The following is a 16,213-nucleotide window of genomic DNA, read 5'->3' on the forward strand; positions in this document are numbered from 1 at the left end:
CTGAAATGGGGGGACGTCTAAAATGCCCTCATATGAAAGCTGAGAATGTGCACTTAACCACATCTGAATAGTTTCATTGCAAATCAGAAATTGTGGAGTACTGAGCCAAATGAAGAAAATGTTTTTGTGCCCAAACATTATGGAGCTCACTGTACATGTATATTTCTGAACATATTTAAGTCAGAAATTTTAAATATGCATTCAAAAATCACATTTATTAATTGTGTGCAGCCAAATGTCAAATTGCTGTACCAAGACAGCTGAAGAGACTGGTATTCTCTATGGTTACAGATAAAGGTGTAAATCCTTCTTGCCATTCCATGCTGGTGTGAAACTTTATGAGATCATGGAAAACTCTTTATATGATGAGCCTAGAAGGGCTTAATGTTCTCAGCATAATGTATTCTTAAGTTATTATGTTCTTATTTGTTTAAATTGCTTCTTGTAATGGCTTGTCAGGAAATTGAATCTTGAAGCACAAGGGAAGCAAAATGGATAATATTGTATTTCCGACATTGCAGTTGAGTTATTTTGCTTGTTCATGTTTTATTCTTAATAGTTTTTGTATTTTTATGTCAGTCTGCGTGGATTAAATATCCACTAATACTATCTTTGCATCATTTCTAGATATTTTATCTGAAGCATGGGTTTCCATCTTAACTAGAGTAAGTGCCCAAAATTTTACAATTCAGAAAGTTATAAAAAGTTCGAATCAAAATTGAAATAATGATTAAAATGTTTAACCAAAGTCGTAATTTGTCAGTTGCTTTATTTATTTATTTATTTATTCAATTGATAGACGCTAATAGCCATGATTAAAGGTGAGAAACAAAAATGACTAAATCGCTTTGCAAGATTGATACTGTTGTCAACTCAGTATGTGCATGGAGAAGGCATGATTATAGTAGTTACTGAATAGCTGAAATTAAATTAACATCATTTTTAAGGAATTGCAATGTGATATTTGTGATGCCATCTTAAGGAATAATTTCTTAATTCACAAGCATTTCACAAACACAGTCAGGGGAAAGCAATTCAAGTCACGGTGCTATCAAATCTCATTTTTGTTCTATCAAGAATCTATATGATTTACTACAGTCCTTATTTGTCGGAATTAATTGTGGTGGCCATGACCTCAGTATATTTCCTGTTGGACCTTGATGACTAGCCACCCCCAATCTATATTGTTCAGTTGATCTATAAAACTGATCTATAAAACCCACCAATTTGGCCTGTCTTTCTTTTATATATTTTATTGCATTGGCATGGTATGGCACATTAATGGTTTGGTAAAATGCTGTTGTAGATGCTCATTGTCTGAAAAAAATATATCGTCCATTTTATTTAGAAATGGAAAGTTTTCCTTGAACAATTTCCACTTTTTTCATAAAACAATTGGACAACGTGGGATATTACAGAAGATTAAAGTGGGGATATGATTAATAGCTTTAACTTTCACAGTATGAAACATGCACTTAAGAAGAGAAGTTTTATTAAAAACTGAGATACAATGGATTTTGGCTAGTATGTGTGGTAATACATGAACAAAATATTATATGTCATAAGTCCCTAAAGCCCATTGGCCTTGAAATTAGACATTAGCATCTAACAGTAACATTGTCTTAAATTATTGCTTTTATCTATCTTTGATTCAAGGTGAAGCGCTATAACCCATATACTATTGTAAAACTTTTACTCTTTGCACTTTCATGCAAAAAAACCCATCTCAGTTGGTAAAACCACTAGCGATAAAACAAAAAAGAAATAACAAGGCAGTCCCCTCCCCCAAAGGTGGGTGAAAATGAACACCCCCAGGTTGAAGATTTTATGATCCAATAACTGTTCGTAGTAAGTCAAAAAACGTATATTACAGTGATGGTATTCACATCACCAAAATTCACCTCTGAGCCATTAGCAATCAATACATTCTTTGTATATAAGCTAGAAAAAGGCAATGCATTACTTCCATTGAGATGAAAGTGTTTTCCAGGTTTAAATGAGTACTTCTATGTATGTAAATAGATTTTCACATGCAAAATGTACCGTTTATCTAAAATAGCAACATCTTAACAAAGTTGTTTAATAGAGTTCAATGTAGAATCAGTTATCCTCACATGTGATAGAACAACATCATGCAACAGCCTTTTATTGATGGTCCAGAACAACATATTTTTTCTAAGCAATATGTATTCTTTAGTTTCCATAGCTTCTTATGCAAAAGGCACATCAAACTTCTGAACTGTGTCTAAGCACAAAACACAAGCTAAGGTTATGGTACCATATTAATATTCAGTTTATTTATGTAAAAAAAACAGCATGATATCCCAACCTCTGTGTTGTGGCTGATTTGATGGTCAAATAATTTACAGGTTTGTGTGGACAGACAAATACATCCCTCCTTCCCTTTAAATGTTCACCATGATTGGCGTTGATGCTAATTTCAGAATTATGTCAGGTAAAATGCACCACAGGACTGGACACATCCCTCTGCTGCTGTTTGTGTTTTGTTTCCGTTATTTCAAGCAGCTTTTGTTACTGGCTCAATATTGTGCAGCTGCAACGGTTTGGCAGTGAATTTAGTCCCAGTTCACTAGTTGCCTAGCAATCACTAAGCGTGTTCCATACGCCCCATGTAAAAGAATGGCAAGCTCAGTTCATTAGCAGATGCTTACAGCTCAGTTCATTATTTAACTCCAATAGCAGGTAGTGTTATTTAGCCCATAGCATATTGATCACAAATCAACATAAATTAATTGCTTCCTGCGTGAGATTGTAAGACCAGTCGTCCTCTTAGGGCAGTGTAGACATTGTTGCAAAGCCTGTATATGTGTGCGCATATATCTTCCAAATATCTCAAGTTAGTTTTCCCTCATTTTCTCTCTCTCTCTATTAGATGAGGTACAATGTTTACACCTAATTTACGGAAGCCAGTTGATGTGTAGAAACCTTGTACCTTTGGGCCATTTTAATCAGTGTTTCCAGGTCTAATTCAAAGAAGACAAAGTAAATTATTTCACATTGATCTTCAGGTAAAACTGTTTTAAGGTTAAAACATGTTTTCCATCTGTTTGGTACTTCGGGCAGTCCTTTACCCATTTTGCTACCCTAATCTTCGCACTTGTGTTTGCCTTGTATATTGCTCTGGATAAGAGCATCTGCTAAATGCCAGTAAAGTAAAAAGTAAAGTGTGTTTCATCAAAATTATCTGCAGCTGGATCTTGGCACCCTTTCAAGTACTCTCATGAACTGCCAAAGTACACTTGCACTTTCTTATTCTTGCAGTCTGTGTGTCTAACTTGAGTTTGAGTCAAATAATTGTGAACTATTCTTTGCTCTGCCACTTAATGTATAATATTACAAGATGGAGGGAGTACGGCGAGTGTAAAATGTACTCAAGTACTTGCAAAGAAACTGCATTGTTTAAAAATAATACATTTAAAAAAAGAATTGCTGCATGACAGAAATAGAACTTTGCAGTACTCACTTATCTAAGAACAACTTTATATTCTTCTCTAAAAATGAATCCTCAGTAAAAAAGGTGAGAGGAATTGTTTCAAAGTTGTTATTCCTGAATTCTCTAATTTTTACACATACAATTCTGTGAGATTACTGTTATGAGCAGTCATGATTCGTGTTTGATACCCCCCCCACCCCAAAGTTTTCTCAAATGCAGTAGTGTTGTCATACATCATTACCCCTACCCTGACATTGAAATATGTTGTGCACAGTGAAATATGCATTGTGAGCAGATTTACTTTCTTCGTTACTTTTTTTTCTACCACTGAATTCAATTTTAATTCCTTAAACATCCACCTCTGCTCATTCTACCATCTTATCTTCATTTGGGAGAGAACCTAGGGTGACTGCTGTTTCAACTTCCATCAGTTGTTTCACCCTCTGTCAGTCTTATTGCATCACCAGTTGATGGTCTGAAAATTTCCAGCCTTCAGAAAACAGACTGATGGCAGACTTGTTTAAAGTCAGTTGCAAAACTGGAACTATTAGGATAGCTGGGATGTCTGAGAGTTCATATTTACCATATAAAAGATCCAGGGTGGGTGCAGCTGGCAGGCTTTATTTACAGATCAACACTGCAAATATTATAATGCTTTATACTCACAATTTAAAATATTTGTAATGCCTTTGAGTGTAAGAATTGACTTCTAATTTCAAATCTTACACTAAAAAAGTAATTCTCATGATGTATGCATATATATACACACTTGCCTGGGGTGGCATTGAGACACTAGGCAATTATATTTTTGTTTAAGTGAAACGTTGTTTTTAAGTGAAACACTGTACACTGTGTGCCTGGCCTCGCTGCAAAGCGTCGTGTCTGTGCTGTTTAGGATGCTGGGTTTTGCTATGGTTGTCAGACTGACTGGTTTGTCTCTATGTTTTTCTGTTTAGTGTTTCAGCTGGACCAATGCAACTTGGTCCTTTTACTTTTACTTACAATGAGACTACCCCTCCCACCCTCCCAGCCCAGTCACATTTTTATTTTCATGAGGTTTTTGAACATTTTTTTAAACAATAAATATTAGACCTGTGGTTCAGCATGTTGTTCAGCATCTCTCTTCCATGCCCTTGTCTCCCCCCCACACCCGGCCCCATCATTCTCCCCAGAATCTTTATGGCCTTCAGCTGAGAGAGAACTGCTGTTCATATCTCCACTGAAACTGACTGAGGGACATTTCCATTGCAGATAAGTCCAAAGAACTAACACTTTTAATTAGATTTAGAAAAAGAATCTTATCTATGTAATTAGATTCTTTTTCTTCCCCCTCCCTCCCCGCACTAACCCCCCCTGTCTCTTGCCCTTTGATTAATATTTTTCACATAAGATGCAGAACAAAATAGTCTGGAATCCATTGACTTTTTCATATCTCTACCTCGCACTATGGTTCCATTCAATAGCTGTAATGTCCTTACATGTTAAATTTTACACATTGAGTTTAAAATGTTCCAGTCTTGCGTATTGCACCGACCACCCAAAAGCTTGAGAATCATTAGGAAGATAATGCAGTACTGTGAGGTCCAAGTGAAAATATTATCTGAGAATAAATTTGATACCTCATTATTTCAGGAGTAGGATGTTTTTTAAATGTCAGAACAAAGGTTGATTAGAGACAGAGGCTAGCATTTGACAGTGTGCCAGTGATCATTTCAGAGACTACTCAATGATACTCATTGATCTGGGCTATTTAACTGCAGTATATTTTCAGTTGTATCAGTGAGAGGCATTGCCAGATAGATTCACCACAAAGGGTAATGGCATTAGACCAATCACCACGACATTTCTGAAGTTTAAGACTGGCCTGGTGTTTCAACCAGTTGCTGCTGTAAATGTGTAATTTGTTATAAAAAATGTGATTAATAGTAATCAATAATTTTAATTGGAGATACACATACACACACACACACCAAACCTTATTTTAAGTTTTCTTATTATTTTTACCATTATTGCCTTTTTTCAAATTTCAAATACAGTACATGTGCACTGTAAAATGTCTGCTCTCCATTTGGCCTTGTGATGACTTAAGTCTTGGGTTCAGCAGGGATGGTGGAACCCCACCAAGTCTTGTTTCTGCTAAAGTACAAACCGTGCTCAGAAAAAGCAGCCTTCCGTGGGGAGGCAATGACATGAGCATATAAAGAAGCTTACCAATATGTGAACAGTGACCCCGGAGACCCACCAATGGGTCTTAAAAAATTAATTTAGCTTGTATACAGTAATGCATATACAACTTGACTTACAGTGAAGCAGGGAATTTCGCCTGATATACTGTATATTGAATAATCTGTGACAAAAACGGAGTGGCACATTAGTGTCCTAGTTTTTTTTAAATCTTACAATAAATGCATAACAAATGTTATGCAACTAACAAGCTAGGTGGTCTAAATAGCTTAGCTGTGGATACTAGTTTGCTTGTTAGCTATATAGCTAAGTATCGTTCCCACAAACTTCATCTGTGTAATTATTATAATAAAACAAATTTTGGTCTGTTATTAAAATAAGTTTATTTAAATTTTAATGAAGTTTTGATATTTGCCTTTAAGTTTAAATCAAATAACCATAATGATTGTTGAGTGGTATATCCTTTTATTCATGATTTATCTCACTATGAAGTAATCTGATTCAACAATGAAGCATAGAGAGATGAGCCATGTAATGCTGTTTATTACACACCAGCTAACCAATGTGTCATTAACAGTGCAGCCAGTTATTCGTTCTGTCTGAATATTTGATCAAAAACTAGAAAGTCAAAAATGACATGACACACACTCACACACTGCATTTTTTGGTTCAGATAATTTTGATGACTCCATAGGGAGCAGCCTTCCCACTGGGATTTTCACTGTAGGAACCGTGACTGGCTTAAGTCCATCCTACCCCTGTTGAGACAAAGCAATTATATCCCGCTGCTGTGGACTCAACACATAGCAGCCCTGATTTTAACTACCTGTGACTGTAGATGGGGACCCATATCTGCACTACAGTCACGCTGAGTGCCTTTATCAATGGAGCTATTTCAAAGCAAGAAAGGTAACTTTCTAACTTGAACCCAGTGTGAGACTTCTCATAAATCTAACCATACTGCAGCCTTTTATATATTTTCTGAATTTTAAGCTGCCATTTCTACAATGCAAAATTAATTAAATCTGCTTAATAGAAAATGCGATATTGCATATACTGTAGTGGACAAATGTAATGTAATAATAATTCTAGGCATGACATGCAGTGGACAGTGCAGCATTCAGATGGATATATCTGTCAGGATGGAGTAATGCAGGCCAAATGTGATCATGCTGTTGCCCCAAGTGCCCGATGTGCCCCTTTAATTTGATTTAAAAAAAATATATATGTATGATTATTGTCCCTGTCATTAATTTTTTGTAAAATTTTAGTTTTTTGTAAAATATATTCTCTACGTTAACTGGGTGTTCCTCTAAAACAGTTGGTGTGCTCTTCTATCGCTTTGAGTACCTGATCCACAAAAGGTCTCTGTATGGCCCTGCTGCTCTCCTTAATCTGAGAAACCTGGCCTTGGACACTTCTTTTATTTATTTATTTTCAGAATAGATTGTTATCACCTTTGGATAACATTTTGAGTTGGCTCTTTCAGTCATGTTTTAAGTGTGTGGTTGTATTTCTGTGTTGTACAGCTAGTTGGTATGAACTTAAATTCATTTCAATAACTTTTATATGAATTTCAATTGATTTAAAAAATGACAGTACCTATTCAGCTGAACGATTTGTGTTAGCACACTCTCCTTTCTCTTGTGAGTGATTTCACTTCTACGCTTTTGTGCAGCAGGGATTTACAATACTGTAAATATAGCACACAAAAAAGAATGAAATTTAAAACTAATGCACATCATCACCCTTTCAGGGTAATCAGATTAAGTAATTGGGGGGTGGTTGGGCTTGATTAGTGCTTGGATTGGAGACCTTCAGGGAATAAACACAGGTTACAACTGCATGTTGTGTTGAGTCGGTGTGGGGCCTCTACTAAGTGAGATGTTAAATTGAGGTCCTTACTAACTGTAGTCATGAAGGATCCCATTTCAATTATTTAAAGATAGGGGTGTTAATCCTGGTGCTTGGTTACAACTCCCAAATTTGCCATCCCAGTCTGGACATTAGGTCATTCTAACCCCGTGCATTAGATTCACAATACACTGAATGTTTTGCACAAAAATTATATCATGCTAAAAAAGAAAACGGACAGCCTTCAAGTGCCTCATCCTGGAAAGACACTGCTTAAGTATGAGTGGGACTGCTGATTTGATATATTGGTGTGTTTTAAGTCGAAGCCTAAATTTGTAGCCTTTTATTTTATTATGTTGTATTGTTAATGCATGTATTGTATTGTGATGTAGGTTTGTTGTGTTGTATTGTAGTTACTGGAAAGCACTTTGGCGCAACTCCTGTTGTTTTTAAATGTGCTATACAAATAAAAGTGACTTGACTTGCAAAGAAATATTGCGGAATTTACACTGTTCCATAGTTTTTTGCCCTGGAGATTTCTTTCCTGTTTTTAGCAAGACACTGTATGACACTTCCGTGGTTCTTGTGCTCTAGTTTCGGGAACATTGTTGAAGTCGAATTCATCATCTTTTTCGGGGTCACATCCCCATGCGGAAGGCCCGTTGTGGCAGTGAGCAGGCCAGTCTGCCGTCTACTGTATTTTGGGTTTCCGTGCTTCCCCTGAAAGACAAACTAGGGCTTCATCAGTCTGAGCTGAGCACCACCCCACCGCTCACCGTCTCTCCTCCCTTAAAGCGGTTTCCCTCTTCGTTTGTGGTGTTCCGACCCAGGGTTTCCGGAAAGGCTCAACCTCCGCTCCTGCAGGGCCACCCTGGCTTTCAGACGGATTATCCATGATATTTGCAGATCCCCTCTGTGACCGCAGAGAGGAGGAACTCTCTTGTTCCTTGATGTGTTTGGCATGGTGTCTCTGCTGACATTGCACTGACGTCTTTATGCTTGCCCTGGCTGTGCTTCACATGTACAGAATTATGCAGGAGCTGTTCTGCCCACACAAGAGATCCAGGAACAGTGGTGTGTATGTTGTGTTCACCTGCTGCATATGAAATTATAGGATACCTGGGCTAGTCTGTATTCCTGAGAGTGTGAATGGAGTCATACAATGCTTTCCTAACAAGTTGAACTACTTGGAAGGAGTGGTGTAGTGTGAATAAAATGCGAACACGTCACTAAAATCAAGGAGAAGGCAGCTGTACAAATAAAAGCATTTTTATTGATAAAGAAACAAGCACAACATTAGCATATCTTGATCTTACTGCAATCTACAAAGGTAGGTGACGTTAACATTGTTACAGTGCTGGGATTTTTTTTTTTTTTTTTGTCCACATAGCATAATTTGAACGCATGTTAAATCGATGTATGACCCAATGTCCCAAAGGGGTAGAGTCAGAGCCAATACTTATGCCACAACACAAACTGTAAGGTTTATCTATAATATATAACTTCGGTATGTCCTTCTGCGGTGTCCTGCCACAATCACAATGCCACTCGGTGTCAAAAGCCTTTGTCTGTTTTTTTCTCTCTCTCTCCTCAGCAGCACAGTTTGTGCATGATTGTCTTTGTGTATGTCAGAAGCCTCCATTTATCACAGAGAGGAACCACACTGTTTACGCACACTCAGTTTGGTTAAAGACAATCAACGCACACGCACAATTCCATGAAAATAAGACTGTGGCCAATATATCCAGTGGAGGCAACACACAGATAATATTTCAGCAGAACAGCAAAGACTTTCATGTTACACTTTATTTATTTTTTTTCTAAGATAAAGACTTAATTGTCTTTTTGATGTGAGGCCATAATACCAAATAAAATATGACAGCTCTGAATTTTCAAAGCACAGCTTCAGTCTTTTAATACATACTTCTCTCAGTCTCATGCAAGAATTCCCCCTCCCCCATATCAGTGGGAATTAAGTTTATGCCTGACTGCCCTCGCAGCCATGCTAAAGAAGACAGTTGTCAACTCCAGCACTCTTGCCTTGTATGTGTCTTCGGCTTCACGCTAATGCATGACGAAAAAAAAAAAAAACCGTGAACGTTTTTTTTTTTGCGTGAAAGGTCTGAATTTGAAATGAAAAGGTAGAAGTAGGCACATTTTGCATTTTACAGTAAGAACCCTTGACATCCAACTTCACTTTCTGTTGTGTAGTCAGATAAGGCAGCTGTCATCACTCCCAGTAACTTGTCGGGGAGTTTTGAAGGTGTATATTGTATGGAGTAAGAGTTTTGGGAACTAATCTTGGCAGCTTGGTCTGATCCTCTCTCCCACATGTGTGGCGTTTACACTGTGTGCGGTTACGATTGTAGCACACATTTTTTGGGCAGTGTAGATTGCACAGCAGGAGCTGGGCAATGTAATTAGAGACAGTTGGGAATTGTTCATAAAGACACTACAGTGTTCTAGAAGCATCTTCACTCAGGCAAATATCCAGCAGTTTAATGTAACTCTATCAACTGATGGCCATTGATTATTCAAGAGGACCTAGGGTACTGTAGAGGAACTTTTAATGCAAGTAAACTGATTTTAACCTATGTGGGGCTTCATCTGTATGTCCTAGGCTGTTAAAAGGCTGATGTATTGTATTTCTTACTGTACTAGTAATATGATTATTAATGTACACCATTTGGTAAAATACAAACATTACAGGAAAAAACGTCAAAAATGAATGACTGACACAGGTAACTGAAACTACAATGGGAATTGAAACTACAATGTTTCAGGGTTGGAGACCAATGGCTTAATTTATTTATTACCATCTCTGATGCATAGGGAGCAGAAAAGACTGCAACCATGACAACACAGACAAACCAATATTGAAAAGAACCTCTTTCCACAAGCAGCTGCTTTTACCCTAATGACAGTAGTTCAGTTATTTTAATGAAATCTAGTTTGGGGTTTAGTTAAATAAGTGTTGGGCAGATACATTTCAGGCACCTTTTTTTGTTGATAAAATCAGACTCCTAGTTCCATCAGTATAATTCTGCTACAATCTTATGTACCTATAAAAATATATCAAATTTGCATTTAAATTGTATTTATTATTTCAACATTTGTTTATATTTCCTCCAGGTCATTTATATTTGGCCTTCACCGAACATAAGACAATGCCCTGTTTTAATTCTACCTAATCAACATTTTTGTGGTTTTAAATGCACAGCACAACATTTTTCACAACAAATCTAACAATGAACAAAATCAACTCACTGTGCCAGGGTCACAGCTGATCCTTGTACATTCCCTATGCAAACAGGCATTATGGGACATCTGTTACATTCTAAAAATGTACAGCAAATTAAGGGAATACGGTATGATAAAATGATGCGTTCTTCCAGCACTTCACAAGAGCCTTCTGACAAACGGCAAAGCAAATTGCCAGCAAAGACAGTTTAGTTCTAAGTTCTTTAGGGATATTCTGGAGAGTACGCGTCTTTTATCTTTGAACTGCAAGCCACAGTTCTTGACAGTAAAGGCATGTTGCCAATATCAAACTAATTTCTTCATCATTAGCAAGCAATCAATATTCTCCTTATGTCCAAAAAACAAAAAAACAAAAAACAAAAACAAAGGTCTTAGTACATAATACTGTCACCATTAGCTAGGTAATTATAATAGCTAGGTAATTATAATGCAATTTCTGTGCCATGATGGGCCTTTGTTAGATAGCTGGCTACATTGTTATATTTTCATAAGAGTGCTGGCATAGCATATTTTTGAGCGTGTTGGTAAACGTTAACTACGACATGATTAATTGCTACAGTAGCTAACCATTTTTATTTTTGGCCATTTTGCCAGTATGGTGTTTTTGTCATGTTAGATATCAAATTCTGAACATACCGAAATCATGTTCTGGAACAGACAAACAGTGCACAAGACTTATGGTCATTGTTTTAGACTGCATTTGTTGTTGTAATTGCACATTAAATCCATATTTAATTATACTTTTCTCAGTTTGATTTCTGAATAACATTCCATAAAATCAAAATACAGCATAGCCTGCATTAGCTAAGTGTATTAATTAATACCAAAACATACCATGAGCAAAACAATAGTTATATAATTGAAAATGTGGTGAGACTTACTTTTTTTTCTTACTGTCGATACATATTGTGCAGTGTTTCCCCTCCAAGTCCGACCTCATGGCAAATTTACTGCAGCTGTGAGTCTGAATTTTTTAAAATACGATTCCCATATCTTATGAGTAACATACAGTATGTAAGTGGTTATCTAACAGACACTTTGAATTTATCTTCAATGGTCAAAGGTTCTTTAAGATCTAGTCCCTTGCTAAATAGCTAGCCATTAGTAAGAAAAGTGCAGTTCATTCAATTAGTATATGTAGTCATTATTGAATTTATGATGCCATTTTTAGTCGATTAGTTTCAGTATTGAAATGCTTACACAAATGTATGTGATGGAAACCAAAATCATGCACATTTAATGCACAGATGCCTCACTTAGAACCTACGTTACAATGACCCATTTCTCTTCTGGCTGGCATAACACAAGAGTACACAATGTCTTTATGTCCAGTAGAATATGAGAAAGTTAAGTAATCTTTTAGACTTGACATTACATTTGGCTTTATATAATGGCTTAAAAGGATAACAATGCAGACAAGCTAGTCCATCATATGCAATCTAAAAATACTCACTTTTCAAAGCAGTTGTGTTTTTTTCCTTTTCTCTGCACTGGAATTTCTATTTAAGAATTTCTATTTACCAACCTTGCCAGTGGCTGGCTTTTCTGAAACAGTATTGTGTGGCAGCACTGAATTGGAGGAAGAAAAAAATAAAAAAGAGAGTAAGGCCACGCGATAGATTGCACACTATATTATACAACAACAATTTACTTTTGAAGCAAATGATGCTTTGTTTCATTGTCCCTGGAGCTTTGTTTCTTTGAATATGTTCAGTCTGTATAGGCAAAAGAAAAAAAGAAAAGAAAAAACTATTACACATAATGACAGCCTACATCTAGCATTATTGGCACTGTCAGGTTCCTCAGCCCAGTGCAATCACCACGGCTGATCTTTTCCTTTGTTCTCTCTGAGCTCGCTATGAGCTTGCACATCACTGCCCTACCTCTCAAACATTTTTAGTACATAAGAAATTACATCTGTACATTTCAAGGGAAACAATTTGTATCTATACTCACAGACAAAATTATACACAATGGCCAACTCCTGCCAACTTCCAACAAGAACATATTTCCAGTGAGAACTTTGTCGGTTCACACTTCAAGACAGTTTTTTTTAAATTAATTTAAATTTTTTATTTTTTTACATTTTTTATTTTATTTTTTTTTAGAATTTGTCAACAAAAAAGTACCGGAATAAAAGAGCTGTAGGACATTTACAGTACCTACACAAATTTATACATTGTCAACTGAATAAGGTTTATACCTAAAATCATTTTTTTAGTGATAAGCGATGAACGCCGTTTTCTGTTATGGATTGAAAAAAAAAATGCAGACACCAGACAGAAAAGCGGGTGCATTTGCTGAAGGACAGCAGACCAAATCAGGATGTGAGAGAAAGAAGGGGTGGCGAGAGAGAGAGCGATTACACGCAGATGAGCTTCTGCCGCTGTGGGTCTGGGCAAAAGAAGAAAACGACAATGATGGAACCACCATCACCAGAGATGCCTCTGACCTGTGGGTCAGAAGCACTTGCACATGATGAGACATGGCTTCCGCTCCTCTGTCTTGATTATTAACTGGTCTACCAAGCAGCTGGGAAGGAGGCCTAGTGGAGCAGTTTCAGAGTTATTCCATAGGTCTCGACTTTGGAATCTAGAGTTGGCGCGATCTACAACCGTCTTTCTCTCTCTGTGCCACGTGAAATCTTGCAGTACGGCAGCCCTTGATATGTTCCTCGGGAATCCCTTTCGCCATCCTTGTCGCCAGAGAGGAGAGAGCTGCAGAGAGAGAGAGGGCGTGTGGTTTCTCAAGGTCCTTGTTGTGGGGCTTGTTTATGCTTGATTTCCTCCGGTTGTTGGTTAATGAGTGAACTGCGGAAGGTTTTTTTTTATAGAGCCAGCTTGAAGAGCACGTAGGACAGACAGACGATCACTGCCCTTCCACTGGCACAGGAACTGGACGATCTCCCCTCCCATGGGACGATGGAGGTCTCTGCGTTGGGATCCATCTGAGGAGGGATAACGCAAACGATTACAGCCATAATCTGCCATACACTGTTTTCCCTGTCAGGGAGCTTCTATAGGCTGCTTCAATCTAAATTTGTCTTTAACTATGATTGGCAAACTAAATGTGAACATAAGTTTTTGTCTTCACAAATAGTTTGGCAAGTTCAGTGATTACTGCGAAGAACTCAGCAAAGAAGAAAACAAAATTGGTTTTGGTTGTATAATGTAATGTGGCATGTATATCTGTTAATACTATCCGGTTGCTACGGTTGCGTAATAGTCACAAGAGAATATTCAGTAGCACTGGTTTGTTTTCTTGGAACATATTACATTTAGTAAAACATCCTTTTCCACTAGGTCTTGTGCCTCACAGTAGGACTCACTGGAATGCTGTTGCCTGTGAGGATATATATTTGATAAAAACAAAGTTTTAATGAAACCACAATGAGCTTGGGTTTTGCTGAGCCGAGGTTATTTCCCTCTTTGCTGGAATAGTTACAGTAAGCATTTGCAGCCTTGTGCAATTTGCATTCTTGTTTCATGTGGGTAATCAGGTAAATGTATACAAAGTATACAATTTTACAAATAGTTATGACAGCAGACACTTTTATCTGAGAACAAATGTCAATACATTAACAGAATGTGTTTAGTTCCAGGCACAAGATTATATCATGCACCTTGGCTGATGATTTTTCCTTGTGTCATCATTACGCTTGATTGATTTCAAATAGCAATGAGAACACATATATTTCAAATCTTACCACATTAATAAACTACTTACCTCACAGATGTAGTTTTTGGAGAGATTACACTTTGGTCCATTTTCCTAAATGGAAGGCAAGAAGAAAACATACAATCAACACGTGTTTCTTATTTTATTTATATTTTTTCACAGGAACAGCAGTTTAAGATGCTTTAAATGCTTATTCTGAAAAGGTATAGAGGTGCTTCTCTTACTGCTTTCTAAGCTATTGGGAGGGTCACACGGTACATGTATTCCTCGGATTTAACTGAAGGTCTTATTCAAAACAGTTACAGAGGGCTGCCTGCAGAGAACTGCAGGCAATCCTTCAAGTTTATCACGCTCAATGGGTAGCTAAACACTGTCGAGCCTATGCCATGGTTTATTTCCAGTATCAACCACTACATCAATATATCACACAAATTCACAGCAAAGAAGGTTTCCTTTATTTAATTAGGTTATTTTACATTTTATTTAAGCGTATTCATAAAATAACAGAATTCACTCTGTACACATTTGTGTTTATATTCAGCGTGCCTCCGCACAGGAGATCATGTGGAGATGTGCTATGTTGGTTATTTTGATCTAAATTTAAATGGGAGACGGCAGACAAATTGCACTGGTAAACACCAGACAGCATGGTGCTTCCCATTAAAATAACCCCCCGCAGGAAACTGGCCTTGAAATATCAACAACCCCGGTCCTGAGGCAATCACCATGACCCTAAATACCTCTCCCTTAGTCTTACCTAGTAAATACACTCCACCAGACAGTGAGGGTAAAATATTTCTATCGTATTTTGCCTTGATGTAAAAACGAATTAAGCTCGGCTAAAATGTCTACTTATGTGGAGATAATCACACCTGACGGGAGTCCTGTGCCCAGTAGACCACCAGCAAGATAAGCGGATAAGGAAGAAACCTAGACCACCCTTTTATAGGGAAACTAGGCCATCTGTATTTATGTATCCGTGTTTGCATATCAAATCCTCAATTCTCCATAACAGGACCATCATTTATTCTACAGTCTCTAGCTGAATTGCAGAGAAATCCACAGCATAGCTGTATTTCGCAGCGTATCAAAACAGGTTATGGCTGACTATCCAGGATATCACTGATAACAGACAGCAATGTCTCCATTATAACCATACAGTCATGTCTGAACATCGTAACTTAAAACCAAACTACGGATGACAAGGAGTCTCACTCAGCAGATAGGCCTAAGTATTTTAAAATTTAATTTTATGATAAACAAACATCTGCTCTGACAAAGCAAATGATTTGATAATACTATAATCACACAGTGCATAACAACATAATATATGTGCAGATATTTAACAATCCAACAATGTTGAAAGGCAGTGACTAACTACTGTATTTCTATTGCTTTTCATTACGGTTACTACCAAATACCATTGGTTTTAAATACGTTGCATAAGGAGAGTTAGCTTTGATAAACCACCTCATGAATACCTCATCAGATTTTCAGTAAGCACATTCACAGTAAGGTGGAAAAAAAAAAAACCGCACTGCAGAACCTTCCGGAGTCCCTCCGGAGGGACAAATGTGCGACGTTAAGCCAACAATTTACAGGACGCTAATACACTTTATTACATTTACAGCCCGGCTTTCTTCAGCATGAATGATTTCGCCACAAACACCGACGCATTATTTCTGAATATTTGCTCGGCGGCCGTTACGTGGAAATATTGCGCCGCGCGGCAGTCGCGGCTGCTCTGTGCTCCCGTGTTCTTCTTCTTCTTTAAAGCCTGAT

At 37.3% G+C, this 16,213-nt stretch overlaps 1 protein-coding gene and 1 long non-coding RNA gene across 2 annotated transcripts in view; one reads left to right on the forward strand and one right to left on the reverse strand.

Annotated features, from left to right (window-relative positions):
• LOC135261286 (uncharacterized) overlaps positions 1–16,213 on the forward strand; it is a 222,835-nt gene that overhangs the window by 106,554 nt on the left and 100,068 nt on the right. The window lies entirely within an intron of this gene.
• LOC135261285 (GDNF family receptor alpha-2-like) overlaps positions 8,746–16,213 on the reverse strand; it is a 73,130-nt gene continuing 65,662 nt past the window's right edge. The window contains exons 8-9 of the mRNA XM_064347424.1: positions 14,480–14,524; positions 8,746–13,700 (exon numbers count right to left, since the gene is read on the reverse strand). Coding sequence (XP_064203494.1) covers positions 13,581–13,700; positions 14,480–14,524 — 165 coding nt within the window. The 3' untranslated portion in view covers positions 8,746–13,580. The remainder of the gene's footprint in view (positions 13,701–14,479; positions 14,525–16,213) is intronic.

The sequence above is a fragment of the Anguilla rostrata genome, chromosome 8 (genome assembly GCF_018555375.3).
Source record: "Anguilla rostrata isolate EN2019 chromosome 8, ASM1855537v3, whole genome shotgun sequence".
NCBI lineage: Eukaryota > Metazoa > Chordata > Actinopteri > Anguilliformes > Anguillidae > Anguilla > Anguilla rostrata.